Source organism: Erythranthe guttata, chromosome 14 (genome assembly GCF_056151865.1).
Source record: "Erythranthe guttata isolate IM_541 chromosome 14, IM_541, whole genome shotgun sequence".
NCBI classification, from domain to species: Eukaryota; Viridiplantae; Streptophyta; class Magnoliopsida; order Lamiales; family Phrymaceae; genus Erythranthe; species Erythranthe guttata.
Genome location: NC_142546.1, coordinates 23,170,898 through 23,185,857, shown reverse-complemented (window position 1 = coordinate 23,185,857; position 14,960 = coordinate 23,170,898). Strand labels below are relative to the sequence as shown.

The following is a 14,960-nucleotide window of genomic DNA, read 5'->3' as shown; positions in this document are numbered from 1 at the left end:
GTCGACCTGCAAATATTATGTTATTATGTAGAATGTCACGTGGTCCAATAAAATAATTGAATTTTCATTAAACTATTTAATTTTATCTTGGGTAATATTATCTTGGCAATCAAATAATTTCTATGAATATAATTGCAATTAATATAAATAAATAAATATATCTATAATTTTGGGAGTTTAACTCGGGCCCAAATTGGCCCATATTGATAATAAATGTCCAAATTGCACCCAGTAAACAAAAAGCCCAAGTTAACGAATAGCAAACGGTTTAGGCCCATCAAAATTTATTTCTTCATATCAAATTCGGAACTCTGCCACGTCATCGCATATCCGCATATTCGCGTTTACTAACACGCGCTTACCTTAGGAAAAAAGAAAAGAGAGAGAAAAAAAGAAAAAAAAAGAACAAAATCAACCAGTTTTCCTCTGTTTAGATTCTCACCGAAGTTTGTCTCCGGCGCCATAACAGAAAGTATACGCATTGGAGAAGGGGCAAATTAAAATTATGCTACGATACTTCAGATTATCGCGACGCTGCTTTCGCCTCCACCTGCTCCGCCGCGCCTCCTCCTCTTCTGGAAATTCCGATATTCCTGCCGAATCCCTCGCCCATCTGAAGAATTCCCAACCTGCCCCTCCCCCGCCCGCCCTCCACCACAGTTACTTTCCCCCCTCTATTCCCTCCTCCTCCGCCTTCCTCTCCAAGACCTCCTTGATCGCCGCCCTCTCCGCCGCCACCATTCTCGCAGCCTACACCGTCTCGCCCTCCATCGACGCCCCCGTTTCGGAGCACCGCGCGAGATGGAAATCGATGTATTCGGAGGTCGAGGCCGGCATCGAGAGATCGAACGACTCGATTAACAGGATTCTGAACAAGATGAAGCAGACCGGAGTCGCGGCGTCCATTCTATGGCAGTCGTTGAGGTCGGTGATGTCGTCGGCGAATCACGAGGTTAGGGCGGGGTTCGAGCTCCGGGTGGCGGCGTTGTTGGCTGACATTGTGGCGGCCAGCGATAGCCGGAGGGTGGCGATTGTTGGTGCCGGCGGCGGCGCGGTGGTTGACTGGCTATTGGAAACCGTCGCCGTGCCGAAGGACGGCAATGGAACCCAGGCTGAATCTGCTAGGGCTTTGGCGTACCTAATCGCCGATCCTAACGTTTGTGAGGCTGTTCTCGGGAGGCCTCAAGCTGTTACTAATTTGTTGAGGTTCATTTTCTCTGCTCAACCTAAGCGATCAAAGAAAGTGAGCAGTTTTTATTTTTGAAACTGGTTGTTTTAGATAAGTGAAATTTATATGTTAAGCAGTTATATGGGTGTGACATCTTTAGGCAATGGTGGTAAGAGATTGGGTTAGAACTATTTTTCCTTTGAATATTTTTAGTTTCACTAATCTTTTGGCTGACTGTATTCTTTATTTTGTTCTATTAGAGTGATAGATTTTCTGTAATTGATTCTGAGAGAGAAACATAGGTTCTGTTGGTTATTTTTATAATGATACACTGTAGCTTCTTCTATGTTGATGTTCTGTATTTCCATGGTAATGCAGCAATCCAGACGTAGTTCTTTCGTTGTTTCTGATAGAGGCAAGAGTATGCTTGTCGCAGCAATTATGGATGTTGTCACTTCCGACTGTGAAAGCATAGACAAGTCATCATTTAAACCATTGCTACCGAAAAATGCCGAAATCAGAGATATTGCAGCAGCTATAGAAGTAATTGAAGAGGGCAGCATGCATTGGGATGAGCAGAATGGTGATGAAGAAGATGATGATGACGATGATGGTGGAAAAGGAATAAAGGGTATCGGAATCAAGGTTCTTGGAGGTACCACAGTTTTGGGGCTTTCGGGAACTGGCGGTTATGCTGACGTGGAGCATTCCGATTCGTACAACTCAATGACGGTAAATGACGCACCAAGTAATCTTTTATTCCACAAAATAAATGAAAGTTCCCATGCACAAGCAAAGTTGTCATCTGCTGTAATTCCTGGCCTTTGGGATGATTTGGATTCTGAACATGTGGCTGTTCCGTTTGCTGCATGGGCATTAGCTAACTGGGCAATGGCTTCTGAAGCCAATAGGGGTCATATCCAAGAGCTGGATAGGGATGGGCATGCAGTTATGAGTGCATTGATGGCGCCTGAGAGATCGGTAAAATGGCACGGGAGTTGGTTGGCTCAGTTGCTTTTAGAGGACCGAAATCTGCCTTTAAATAATTCTGTTGCAGATTGGAGCTCTAGTCTTCTTTCCACTATTTCTCAAGCTAGCCGAACTCAGGATATACCTCTGGCTCAAGTGGCTTTGTCTGCATTGTTGGTTTCTATTGATAGAAGCCCTGAATCTCAGGAAGTAGTGATGGATAAAGGTCTTCATTCAATGAGAGAAGCAGCTAAGCAAACGGTGAAGCATAAATCTGTCCAAGAATCACTGGCGAAAGCTTTAGAACTAATCACTTCCAGGGAACTTCATATGTCTCTCGAAGAGAGTCAGAAATGGTCAGCCATTTTACTTCCATGGGTATTTGGAAAACTTTCGTCTGATACGATTCGTTCATCTGCTATAAATATTCTTTCACACATTCTTGAAGATTATGGGCCATCCTCTGTTCCGATTTCTCAAGGATGGTTGACTATCTTACTCATGGATACACTGAGCTGCAGAAAGTCGACTTTAACAAAAGAAAGTGCTCAGCTTACAAATGAGAAAGTGAAGGTCAGTAGGTCAAAAATAAAGTTACATAATTTTAATTAAATAATCCGTTTCTGATTGTAAATCTTTGCTGCAGACACAAATTGATCTGTCAAATGTTGTTTCTGCAACTCAGACTGCAAATCAGTTGGCAAGTGCTGTTGTTAATTTAGCAGGATCACAGCTGGGAACGGCTATTGAAAGTGCTGATACATTTCCACTGGCCGACCTTCTCTCCCTTGAACCCTTTGCTGGATTATATAAAAATCTAAAGAAGGACAAAGTGCCAAAGGTAACTGCTGCCGATTCTGCACTGGCAACTCTTAAAGGCATCAAAGCACTGACGGAAATATGTGCCGAAGATCCTTTGTGTCTGCAGAAAATAACTGACTTTGGAGTACTATCTTTACTTAGGCGCCTCTTGTTGGAAGATGATTATGAACAACTTGCTGCAATTGAAGCATATGATGCATCACGTGCTAACGAGGCACAAGAACGGGCCCCACCTTCAACCGGTGATTCTACGGTAGTTGATTCGCACAACCCTTCAAATTTACGAGTTCCAGCTACTGCTCACATTAGGAGGCATGCGGCGCGTCTGCTTACTGTTCTTTCTGTTCTTCCACACGTACAGAAAGCAATTGTATCAGACAAATCTTGGTGTAAATGGCTCGAGGAATGTGCCAGAGGGCAGATTCCTGGCTGCAATGATCTTAAAATTCAGAGTTATGCGAGGGCAACGTTATTAAATGCGTTTTGTAGTGATCCAGCCAGTTGGAAGTCTGAAATTGTTGGTGTTCCTGATGGAAGTTCTTTGAACAAAAAACAACAACAGTGCCCTCAATATGCTGATATGATATTTTTGATTAACCCTGAATTGCCTCACTGGAAGTGTATAGAACAAAAAACGTCGAACTCTGTTGATAATGCAGCAGTTGATGACGATTCTGTTGAGAGCGAGAATAGGGCGTTGTCGAGAACTTTGGAGAACGATAATCCTCCTGCTTCTACTTCTGGTTCCGGAAGCTTCTCGAATATGGAGTTTCCTCCATTGGATATTGTTTTTGTCCATGGCCTTCGTGGAGGTCCCTTCAAAACATGGCGGTTATCCGAGGACAAGTCATCGACAAAGTCTGGCCTTGTTGAGAAGATTGATGAAGAAGCTGGGAGACAAGGAACATTTTGGCCAGGAGAATGGCTTGCAGCTGACTTTCCTCATGCCCGTTTGTTTAGTCTGCGATACAAGGTCCGTTGCTTCTTTAAAAAAAAGAAAAAGTCAACTTCTAGTGTAATATTGACTTTTGAATTTTTCTGCATATCTACAAATTTACGGTCGAAATAATTTGAGGAAAGTTAACTATTAGATTAGGAAGATGCAATATTTTTTAGCTTTTTCAGTATTTAACTCCCACGCTATTGCAAAATGCAGACAAATCTTACACAATGGTCTGGAGCCAGTCTTCCTCTTCAGGTTTATTTCTGTTCGAACTATATTTCGTATATCTCTTTGAGTATTATATCATTACCTTTTTGGGTTGTCATCAGTTATTTCTGAAGTTTAATGTTCTCTTCGATGTGTAACTATTGAATATGGCATAGTAGACCCACCATCACATACCCCTATCATTACCAGTTCCATTTGTCACCAAATTAAAACTTGCTCTCGGGTAATCTGCATGGAATGTTAGCCAGAGCATGAAAGATGGTTTTGATGTGCAAATAAAAACGTTCGATACGAAATTTAAACTTGCATGAAGACAGTTATGCATGGAACATAACCTAAAGGACAGATGTTATTGTTATCTGTGAATGAGTTTTAATTTCCACTTTATGTACCGTATTTGCTATCACTCAAATGAATGTATTTACGTTCTATTGCTTAGGTAGTCCTTCATTGTCTGCGATAGCACTATTGGATTTTTGTTTTTCTTATCTTTTACTGATTTGTATCTTGATGTTATATGATCTATTAGATGGATCTCTTCTTAATATCGTTGCATTTTCAGGAAGTGAGCTCCATGCTGTTAGAAAAACTAGTTGATGCTGGCATTGGGGATCGACCGGTTGTATTTGTAACTCATAGGTGAGGCTGATATAAATTCAAAATTTTGATTTGCTATGTGTCTAGCAACGGTATTATCGTGTTTCTAATTTCCATGTTTAGAGAAATGGCAGAAACAGTTCTTGGTCTCATGGCAAGAAAAGTAATTCAGTTAGCCCGATCTGTGTATTACTTTAGTCATCTGTACTTGGGCGGGTGTATAGAGGAATTAAAGAGAATATGGAGACATTTATCCCTTTTCTATTTTTATAAGAATTTCTTATTTGCATAGCATTATCTCACGTTGTTTGTATAACGTAGTCACATTTCTTGTGCAGCATGGGAGGCCTGGTTGTCAAGCAGATGTTGTATCAAGCAAAGGCAGAGAACAAGGGTAATTTTGTCAACAACACAGTGGGAATTGTAAGTTTTCTCTTTATCCATAATAAAAAAGTTAAGCACGTTTCATCTTTCCATTATTTATCATATATATATGCATAATAAATCATTATACGTATTGCAGATTTTCTACAGCTGCCCGCATTTTGGCAGCAAGCTCGCGGACATGCCTTGGCGCATGGGTCTTGTATTACGTCCTGCACCCACAGTTAGTCTTTTCTTCTTAACATTCGGTTGAAGTTTTAGCTTTGTTTCGGGTAATTTTAAATGTAAAAAATGATTTTTTTAGTGATATTAATATTATCTGCTACGACCAGATTGGAGAATTGAGAAGTGGATCGCCTAGGTTGGTAGAGCTTAATGATTTTGTCCGTCAACTTTACAAGAAGAAGTTGATCGATGTCCTAAGTTTTTGTGAGGTAATTTATTAATTAATTAATTAGTTAATTAATTACATTCTATTTAAGTTTCAATAAAAAGGTCCAACAGTTAGTGAGTTTGACGTATTTTGGCTTCTGACAGACAAAGGTAACACCGATCGTAGAAGGTTACGGAGGATGGGCCTTCCGAATGGAGATTGTACCCATGGAATCTGCCTATCCTGGATTCGGTGAACTTGTAGTAAGTTTTATTTTTTTAGTTTACGTAAATTTTATCCTAAATATCGTAAACACGTCTGAATTTGATCTGTATTGTGACACAGGTGTTGGATTCGACGGACCATGTAAATTCTTGCAAGCCATTAAACAGGGCTGATCCATCCTATAAAGATACTTTAGAGTTCTTACAAAAGCTGAAATCACATTATACTACAAAAGATTCTTCTGTACATTAGCCCTCCGTCACAGGATTACAGTGAGATACTCGAGCCCCGTTTTTTGTTGGCTCTGCAGATCAATTAGCCAATACTTGATGAATGAACACTTGGAAGAGAAAAAAAAATTGTGTATAGAAGATTTTTCTTTTAGATTAGTTTCATAAGTCACGATTCTTGGTACAAAATTCAGTAAGTTTTAGGATATGGAGGAATAGTTACTGCCCTTTTTACTTGTAATTATTCAATCAGATGAACTACGGCCACCCCTGAGGTAATGTCAAATTATGAGAAACCCACTTATATTTGAGTAATTACAATTACCCCTCAATTATGAATATTTTTTACAAGTACACCTTTACGGTGTTAAATTTAGTGAATCTTTTAGATTATATAGAATATTCTTCAGTTTGTACCCGTTTTACCCCATTTGAGCTCCACATTTTGGAACAATATCATCATCAAAGGTGCGGTGCCCTCTTGGCTTGTAAATATCAGATTGTGGTGTATCAGAAAACTGCATTTTTGTACAAAACAAGCACAAACTAAAGAACATTACACGGAATTTTGAAGGTTATGTTGAATTTGACACCATAAGCGTGGACAAGTAAGAAAATTCATAATTGAGGGTGGTAATTATTCAAACATGATGATTTTTTTGTAATTTGACCATATATTAGGGGGTTGACCTTAATTTAGCGAAAAATATATATAATATATTATTTTTTTTGACACCAGCTGGGCTTTCTCTCTTATCTCACAATAGTTTTGGGCTAAAGCCCAATTTCTTCCTATCAAGTTTTAAATAATAAAAAATAAAAAACTGAAAATTGGGGAAGGTAGTAAGTGCAGCAAAAATGGCGTGCTTCGGTAGTCCTGCAACAACGCTGAACCCCTCATCTTCTTTGAAGTTTCTCAAAAACTCAAGCTCAATTCGACAGCTATTTAACAAATCCCATCACACATCACCAAAACCTAGCAAATTGAAGAACACCAAAAGAATTTCAACAAATGGCGGAGTCTACAGAAAATCATTTCTCTTGCAATGTACATCAGAATTCAGCACGGCCACCTCCTACGTATCTGAAACGGAGAGCGAGTACGAAACGGAGGAAGGCTACAGTTCCAACGACGAGTACCCGGACGGGGAGGAGGGTGCGGCCCCGATTGTCGGAAACGGGCAGATGCTGTCTCCGGTGAAGCGGCGGCGGCGGCGGTACAGGAAGCAGTACCCGGGTGAGAGAAATGGTATCACGGAGGAGATGCGGTTTGTAGCTATGAAATTGAGGAATAATAAGAATGGGAAAGTTAAGAGCAGTGATAATAATAGTGATGTTGTTAATGGCGAGAGCCGCGAGGAAGAGAAGGAAATTGGGGGTGAGAAAGAGGAAGGTAATTCTGAAGCTAATAGCAACGATGATGAAAATGGCGATTCGTGGCAACCTAGCATAGAGGGTTTTATTAAATACTTGGTGGACAGCGAGCTGGTTTTCCGAACAGTCGAGCGGATTGTCGATGAATCAAGCGATGTTTCCTGTAAGATTTTTTTTTTCAATTTGTTCGTTCTTTTCGATTTGTATGTTCAAACTCGTTTAATTGGTATCTCGTGAATGACATATTTAGTTTCGCTTTCGGTTTTCCTTGATTCTTCGAAACTTCAATTTCTTAGCGTGTTCGATATTCGATTTTGAGCATTACTCTGTGGTGTAGTTTTATCGAATCCTTGTTCTTGAATTTTATGGTTTAATAATTAATGCAGATGCTTACTTCAGAAAGACTGGATTAGAAAGGGCAGGTAGCATTGCCAAGGATTTGGAATTTTTACGCGAACAGGGTAATGTGATTCCGGAAACTAGCAATCCAGGAACCACGTACGCGCAGTATTTGGAGGAACTTGCCGAGAAAACTCCTCCACTATTCCTCTGTCACTTGTACAATATTTATTTCTCACATATAGCAGGTGGACAAGTCATAGCTAAACAGGTATTCCTAGTTCTTGTAGTGTCCCCCTCGTTCTAAATATTCACGTGATATGAAACCTCGATATACGAAATATACATTCCAATAAAAAAACATTGAGACATAGTTAGGAGAATATGAAGCGTCTGCCTCTGTGGTTTATGTAGAGAAATAAATCCGAAGCTTTTGTTCAATCGGGACCTCTTCTATAGTACCCTTTGGTTTTGTGGGATTTATGCATAAAAAGTAATGGATTATTATTTATTAACATGTTATAAAGCAAAATGTTTAAGGAGCTTCTTTCTGTTTTTCTTTTCTTGTTTGGATAAACGGTCACTTGGTCATAGAAATCGATGAAGACATTAACAAACAGGTGATACTTAGTTTAAGGGCTTGTTTGGTTCCTAAGATAATATTAGCCAATGTGTGATTAAATAATCTTATGAAAATCCAATTGTATTGTTAGACCATGGGAGGTCCAATAAATAATCTCCCCATTAGCTAAGATTAGGGCCAATTCTTCCACAATTGTGGCCCGGCCCGAAAAGCTATTGGACTAACTAAACATCAAATAAAGTCCAATTATTTAATTAATCATGACTAATCTTAGCAACCAAACGAGGCCTAAGTGTCGGTCCTTATCTTGATTTATGTTCCCAAAGCGTTCCCTATATATCTCTACTCTAGTGCTGAATCCTTGGCCAAAACTTTCTATTTGCCGGTGTTATTTTCATTTTTGAGGAGTTGAATAAATAAATACTCTCGTCTTCTTCATGTTATATCTGTTGCAGACAGAAGATGCACATGCATAGTAATTACTTAGCTTTTACTATGGCTAGGTCTCGAAGAAGCTCTTAGAAGAACGAGAACTCGAGTTCTATAAATGGGAGGGAGATTCAGAAGAGTTGTTGAGAGGCGTTCGTCAGAATCTTAATGCACTTGGAGAGGCAAGTCAAATTCTTTTTTATTATTAACCACAGATGCACTGCCTAATGATTTCCTATCGTTTATTTATTTATTTTTGTAAATATGTTGCGCAGCACTGGTCTAGAGATGAGAAAAACAAATGCTTGAGAGAAGCAACAAAAGCGTTTCGGTTTCTTGGGCAGATAGTTCGGTTGATCATATTGTAAACCGCCACCCGGTTTAGCTCGGTTCTGCACACTTCCAGATGGTGAGTCACCAATTTTTTTCTGGACCAAAATGCATGGCTGTAACATAGGCACGTATAACTGGATCTTGCATTTCCGTCCTATTATTTGATTTGAGTCACATTTCATCGTACTATTTGAGGCTCTATAATACGATGAATTAAATCTCCAGTCGAAGAAATGCTCGGCAGAAGCAGTCGAACGAATATGTGATATTATTTTTCCTTTTTTTTCTTTTTTTTTCGGTTAAGAAAGTTTGAATAATTTAAATAAATGAATGTGCATGTAAGAGAAAGGATGAACATTATGTCACACATAGGTGAAATGCGATTTTACCAAATAACTGAGACTATCTGACAACTGTGTGTTAAAAAGCCCATCAAACTCTCCTTTAAAAAAAGTGTAAATTACGTCCACCCCTGAGATAAGGTCAAATTACGAAAAAAATCGGTATGTTTTGGTAATTACAATCACCCCCTCAACTATGAATCCCTATAGTGTCAAATTCAACATAATCTTCTAAATTCCGTAAAATATTCTCTAGTTTGTACTCGTTTTGTGCAAAAATATAGTTTCTGATGCACCATAATTCGATATTAAAAACCAAGGGATACATTTTATGATAACCTTGTTTTAAAATGTGGAGCTCGAATGGGGTAAAACGGGTACAAACTGGAGAATATTCCACATAATGTAGAAGATTTCACTAAATTTAACACCTTGAAGGTGGAAGTATAAGAAGATTCATAGTTGAGGGGTGGTTGTAATTACCCAAACATGAGGGAATTTTTCGTGATTTGACATTACCTCAGGGAGTGTCCGTAATTTACCAAAAAAAAAAATTATAGAACCGTACAAAATTCTTGGTAAAATTATACGAAGTGCGAGATATGGGGAAAGCTCGTAAACATATCAACATAAAAGTGAATTTGCTCTGCAAGTGGTGTCTTAGTTGGTGGAGTAAGAGGGCACTTCGTAAAAATATAATATATATATATATATATATATATATATGGACTTTGAACTAATTTCAAGATTTTGTGAGAAAAACTTTTAGATACCTTCACCAATTTAGATGGACAATATTCTTTTAGGTTAGTGCCCTTTGTTAAGTTCAACCAGCATAATAATTGTTCATGAAGTGTAACAGCAAAAGGTGTTTGCTAGTTGGTGATCTTCAATAGTAATACACATCAATTAGAGTCGAAAAAATCAAACTTCCCCAACATTCGGAGCCAACCAGAGTGAATAAAAATTCTTTTTTTCCCGGAGAATCTGTTTAGAAAAGAAAATCATTGTGGTTTGCATTTCTCTCAGCGTGATTTTCTTGTTTGAAATTATTGCACCTTTAAGTTTTCAATCTGCCTAATGCACTTACTTAGCCGGAACTAGTTTTTGCTACAAACTTCTCAGCTCGTATTCTTTTACTCAGACATACATATATGCGTGTGTATCGTGTATCTATGTGTGTGTAAGAGTTGTGTTTAGTGTGAACTTGGAATTTGGAATTTTGAAAAGCGGGGTAGATATATACAGACACTGGACTTAGTCGAAAACCTAGCAAAAGTTGACCATTTTAACGGTATCGTTCAGGTTTCGACAATGAATGTTGATTTGATTGTTGTTGTACATCTATTCAGAGAATCTAGTACTGTACATTCTTGCAACCTTTTACTGTCAAAAAGCTAAAGGGCATTTCGTAATTTGCACTACCTCAGTTTTTACTCTATAAATACCAAAGAAAAATCGTTCAGTTCTTGTCGATCTCACATCTTGATTCCAATTTCGATAAAATTCATACCTTATATACTGATAATATATATAATATAGCTAATAAAATGGCTAAAGCCAAGCTCGTTTCGACTTCTGCTATCGTCCTTTTACTTCTTTTCTCGATTGGAATAATCTCGACTGAGGAAAGGGTACTAGTATCTAACATGGTCAAGACTGGAATTAGCAGAATTCCAGAAACGAGAATCCATAATAAACGGATGATCTTGAATGAAATTGCGACACAAGGCACAGATTTTCGCCCGACCACACCTGGGCACAGCCCTGGTATAGGGCATGCTAATGGACCTGCGAGCACCGAGCCAAAAGCCTGAATATATAAAGTAGTACATATATGTATATGTGTGTATGTATATATAGACATATATATATGTTGCATGCATGTTGGAATTTTTTCGAATTTAAGTAACATGTTGATAGTATCTGTGAACATTTGAATTATGGTTTCTTCCTGTTGTCCTATGTTTCATCAGTTGATAAAATTAGAAACATATACGTTGTATTACTGTCTTAAAGTGCTTGTAGTTTGTACACGATTTGGTTAATTATGGCAATTATTCTTCCGTTTCGAAATAGTTATCTTCGATACCGTTTTTAATAATAATAATAATTATTATTATTATTATTATTATAAAAATAATAATAATAAAATACACACCAGGAGATTTTTCTGTAAAAAAAAAAAAAAGAATTAATATATTGGTAGTTTGAGTACAATGTTCAGTGTTACAATGTCACTTCACTTACACTACCAGCAAGTACTAGGTTCTATTTCCATCAGTACAGAATCCTATGTTCCCTGTCCTAAACACTGAAACCCAACAATTTCTTTTTCCTGATTTTCACAGTCAGAATTTATTTTGTTTTTTTGCTTTAATTAGCAAAAATTAAATCCACACCAAAGTCACAAATAAATAAATAAATAACGGTAATTACTCAAAATAAAAAATATTAATAGCATTACCCAATTTGACGGCCGACCCAGACAGAATCACTCTATTTAATATTTAATTATTTCTACATATCTTAAAATTAAAAAAATCAACGGCCCACATCGCAAACCAGCTTCCCCAAATCGGACGGCTGTGATAAGCCCAGCGTAATCTCAGGGCTTACCATGAAAACCTCAAATCCTAGTGCCCAGCCTCCACAAACCTCTTTCTTCTTCTCCCTTACAAACTCAGATTCACCTATACTTACAACTTCCTTACAATACATCTTTTTCTATTATTATTATTATTATTTACAATTCTTTTTTGATTTGTTTGGAATAATTTTTTATTTTTTTCTATTGAAGATGCAGACGGATAACGGTTCGGAATCTCAACGGACTAGTTCTAAAGAGAACAACAGTAATAACGATAGTGGTGGTGGTGGAAATAGTAAGGTGGCGGCGGCGGCGGCGGCGGCGGTCCCGGGACAGCAGTGGGTGGCGATGCAGTACCCTGCGGCGGCGATGGTAATGCCGCACGGGATGATACCGGCTCCGCATTACGCGTCCCCTCACTACATGCCCTACCACCACCACCCCCTTCACCACCACCCTCCCCTTCCGCCGTCTCCTCTGCCGCAGCACCAGAGCGGCGGCGGCAATGGCAATGGTGGAGGATCCAATGGGGAGAACCGCACGATCTGGGTTGGTGACCTCCATAATTGGATGGACGAGGATTATCTCGGTAACTGCTTCGCTTCTACTGGAGAGGTATATATATATATATATATATATATATATATATATATATATATATATATATATATATATATATATATATATATATATATATATATTTATATATATTTATGTTATTTTCTTAATAATATGTTTTTCTCCTTTACTAGGTTATATTTGTGATTAATTTATATTTTATTTGATCTACATTTTGAAATATTTAATCTTCGAACGCCGAATTTGTTATTGTGTTGCGTTATAAAATTCGATTCTTGATTATTAGATATTAAATCATAATATATCTTAATATAGAGCTTGATGGGGTATTAATAATGTCGAAAGGATTAATTTTAGTAGCAATTTTAGTGATTCGAGAAGCCCGATAAATAATCAAAGTCTATTGATCGTACGAGAAAGAAAATATCTGAAATTCGCATTCTAGTGTATCTGCTTCGGATTTTGTTGTTCGTGGTTTAAACCAAATTAGGAGTTCGATCCCCTGCATTTTTTATTCGCTTAAAAAATATAAACAATCTTGGTGCAGGTTTCTTCGATAAAGATTATCCGAAATAAGCAAACAGGGTTTTCCGAGGGATACGGATTCATTGAATTTCTCTCACACGCAGCTGCGGAGAAAATCCTGCAGTCGTTTTCCTGCATTGCTATGCCGAGTACCGATCAACCCTTTCGTTTGAACTGGGCTGCATTTAGCATGGGCGATAAGCGTCCGAACAACGGCTCGGATCTTTCCATCTTTGTAGGAGACTTAGCTGCAGATGTTACCGATACTTTACTGCACGAAACTTTTTCCCAAAAATACCCCTCTGTGAAAGCAGCTAAAGTTGTGATTGACGCAAATACTGGCCGGTCGAAGGGGTACGGTTTCGTTAGGTTTGGTGATGATAGTGAGAGATTGCAGGCTATGACTGAAATGAACGGTGTTTATTGCTCGAGTAGGCCCATGCGGATTGGTGCAGCTACACCACGAAAGTCGTCTGGCTATCAGCAACAGTACTCCCCACAAGGTAGATAATGTAATACTTTTAAAATTTATTTAATGTGTTGAAATAATAATCCATTTTTTTTCTTAATTTTTTGTAAATAAAAAAATTAGTAGGTGGAGGTGGATACCTGAATGGTGTATCGGCTCAGGGTTTTCAGTCAGATGGAGATTCTGTGAACACAACAGTCGGTTTTTTTTTTTTTTTTTTTATTCTTTTTTCTGTTTTTTTTCGATTTCTTGAAAGGAATTTTTGGGCTAATTCCGTGATTTTTTTTTTTTCTAGATTTTTGTTGGAGGACTTGACCCTAATGTTAGTGACGACGATCTGAGGCAGCCATTTTCGCAATACGGTGAAATTATCTCTGTCAAAATACCGGTTGGGAAAGGATGTGGTTTTGTTCAATTTGCTAACAGGTAATTAATTGGTTAATAGTCAAAATACGCTTACAGAGTAAACCGGGTTTCTTTTTTTATTTTTTAAAATTGAAAAACGGGGCCTACAGAAACGAGGCAGAGGAGGCCTTGCAGCAGTTGACTGGGACAACAATCGGAAAGCAAACCGTCCGTCTTTCTTGGGGCCGTAATCCAGCAAACAAGCAGGTAAAATTGTCTTTGCTACCCTTTATTACTTTTCAAATATCTCATTGATTGCAGCTCGTTTTTTCGAATATCTGAAAAGGCGCGCATTGAGTTAACAAATTCAAGAACCGTGAAAATTATAGAAAATTATTGTATCTCGCCTACTTGCTACCACTAGTAGACTTACGCGTTTGTTCGGTTTTGCAGTCGAGGGGCGATTTGGGAAATCAATGGACGGGGGCCTACTACGGGCCCCCTTCGTTTGACGGGTATGGATATGCTGTGGGCCCACCTCATGACCCTAGCATGTATGCTGCTGCATATGGCGCGTACCCCATGTATGGAACTCATCAACAACAAGTAAGCTGATAAGGCACCACCCCCCACGAAAATAAAGAAAAGCATTCGCTGAAACTGGACCAATGCACCGCCATCTTGTGCTTTTTTTTTTCTTTGGGTGCGTAAAGAATTCACCGATCCACACGCAATATGGAGCGGGCCGGGCCGAATTTTGACCTAATTACGTGACGTCGAACTCGTTAATTAGAACTAGACAAACTTTTAATAATTATTGTATGATAGGCAGCATTGGTTAAACTGGATTTAGTAGCATTGATAATAAGTGAAGGAACACATTGGTTGCCCATTTTCAGGTTTAGCTAACAAGGGGCAAATATGTACTTACTCTCTTATTCTTCAAACCAATGAGATCTCAAGATTTATATGTTGCTTCTAAAGCCTACCTTTTATTTTTAAAATATTAAACATACTTTTGATTACATGATTCTGTTTATATAGTGTAAGAAACATATTTTAATTGAATGAAATTCAGATAATTAATTTTATTTATTTATTTATGGACTTATTT

General features: G+C 38.2%; 3 protein-coding genes across 6 annotated transcripts; all 3 read left to right on the top strand.

Moving 5' to 3' along the window:
* The first annotated feature begins 316 nt into the window (after window positions 1-316).
* LOC105958744 (alpha/beta-Hydrolases superfamily protein) lies at window positions 317-6,332 on the top strand. The gene is made up of 10 exons (XM_088813397.1): window positions 317-1,243; window positions 1,547-2,710; window positions 2,784-3,932; window positions 4,116-4,157; window positions 4,693-4,769; window positions 5,066-5,150; window positions 5,251-5,334; window positions 5,444-5,545; window positions 5,649-5,747; window positions 5,830-6,332. The coding sequence occupies exons 1-10, from the start codon at window positions 506-508 to the stop codon at window positions 5,959-5,961; spliced, it is 3,672 nt and encodes a 1,223-aa protein (XP_088669523.1). The 5' UTR covers window positions 317-505; the 3' UTR covers window positions 5,962-6,332.
* Window positions 6,333-6,732: 400 nt separating this feature from the next.
* Window positions 6,733-11,414, top strand: LOC148765474 (putative inactive heme oxygenase 2, chloroplastic). 3 transcript variants are annotated; one of them, XM_088813405.1, is made up of 5 exons: window positions 6,733-7,476; window positions 7,700-7,923; window positions 8,739-8,846; window positions 8,940-9,073; window positions 11,011-11,414. In XM_088813405.1, exons 1-4 carry the CDS (start codon window positions 6,798-6,800, stop codon window positions 9,030-9,032), a joined length of 1,104 nt encoding a protein of 367 aa, XP_088669531.1. In that variant the 5' UTR covers window positions 6,733-6,797; the 3' UTR covers window positions 9,033-9,073; window positions 11,011-11,414. The 3 variants fall into 3 exon arrangements, 2 of the variants coding, with proteins under 2 accessions (XP_088669531.1, XP_088669530.1); XM_088813404.1 differs by lacking the exon at window positions 11,011-11,414 and having other exon boundaries at window positions 8,940-9,324; XR_016029594.1 differs by lacking the exon at window positions 11,011-11,414 and having other exon boundaries at window positions 6,753-7,476; window positions 8,691-8,846; window positions 8,940-9,324.
* Window positions 11,415-11,897: 483 nt separating this feature from the next.
* LOC105959199 (polyadenylate-binding protein RBP47) lies at window positions 11,898-14,816 on the top strand. Of its 2 annotated transcripts, none has more exons than XM_012983246.2 (6): window positions 11,898-12,543; window positions 13,055-13,535; window positions 13,625-13,698; window positions 13,797-13,927; window positions 14,017-14,113; window positions 14,300-14,816. In XM_012983246.2, the coding sequence occupies exons 1-6, from the start codon at window positions 11,959-11,961 to the stop codon at window positions 14,459-14,461; spliced, it is 1,530 nt and encodes a 509-aa protein (XP_012838700.2). In that variant the 5' UTR covers window positions 11,898-11,958; the 3' UTR covers window positions 14,462-14,816. The 2 variants fall into 2 exon arrangements, with proteins under 2 accessions (XP_012838700.2, XP_012838701.2); XM_012983247.2 differs by having other exon boundaries at window positions 11,982-12,543; window positions 13,628-13,698.
* Window positions 14,817-14,960: the final 144 nt, after the last annotated feature.

Excerpts from the sequence above, each read along its gene's own strand:
- LOC105958744 (XM_088813397.1), top strand. The coding sequence starts at position 506 with ATGCTACGATACTTCAGATTATCGCGACGCTGCTTTCGCCTCCACCTG. Across the intron at positions 1,244-1,546 it reads AACCTAAGCGATCAAAGAAA|CAATCCAGACGTAGTTCTTT; the intron begins GTGAGCAGTTTT and ends ATGGTAATGCAG. Across the intron at positions 5,151-5,250 it reads TCAACAACACAGTGGGAATT|ATTTTCTACAGCTGCCCGCA; the intron begins GTAAGTTTTCTC and ends TACGTATTGCAG.
- LOC148765474 (XM_088813405.1), top strand. The coding sequence starts at position 6,798 with ATGGCGTGCTTCGGTAGTCCTGCAACAACGCTGAACCCCTCATCTTCT. Across the intron at positions 7,924-8,738 it reads GACAAGTCATAGCTAAACAG|GTCTCGAAGAAGCTCTTAGA; the intron begins GTATTCCTAGTT and ends TACTATGGCTAG. Across the intron at positions 8,847-8,939 it reads ATCTTAATGCACTTGGAGAG|CACTGGTCTAGAGATGAGAA; the intron begins GCAAGTCAAATT and ends TATGTTGCGCAG.
- LOC105959199 (XM_012983246.2), top strand. The coding sequence starts at position 11,959 with ATGAAAACCTCAAATCCTAGTGCCCAGCCTCCACAAACCTCTTTCTTC. Across the intron at positions 12,544-13,054 it reads GCTTCGCTTCTACTGGAGAG|GTTTCTTCGATAAAGATTAT; the intron begins GTATATATATAT and ends ATCTTGGTGCAG. Across the intron at positions 13,699-13,796 it reads GAGATTCTGTGAACACAACA|ATTTTTGTTGGAGGACTTGA; the intron begins GTCGGTTTTTTT and ends TTTTTTTTCTAG.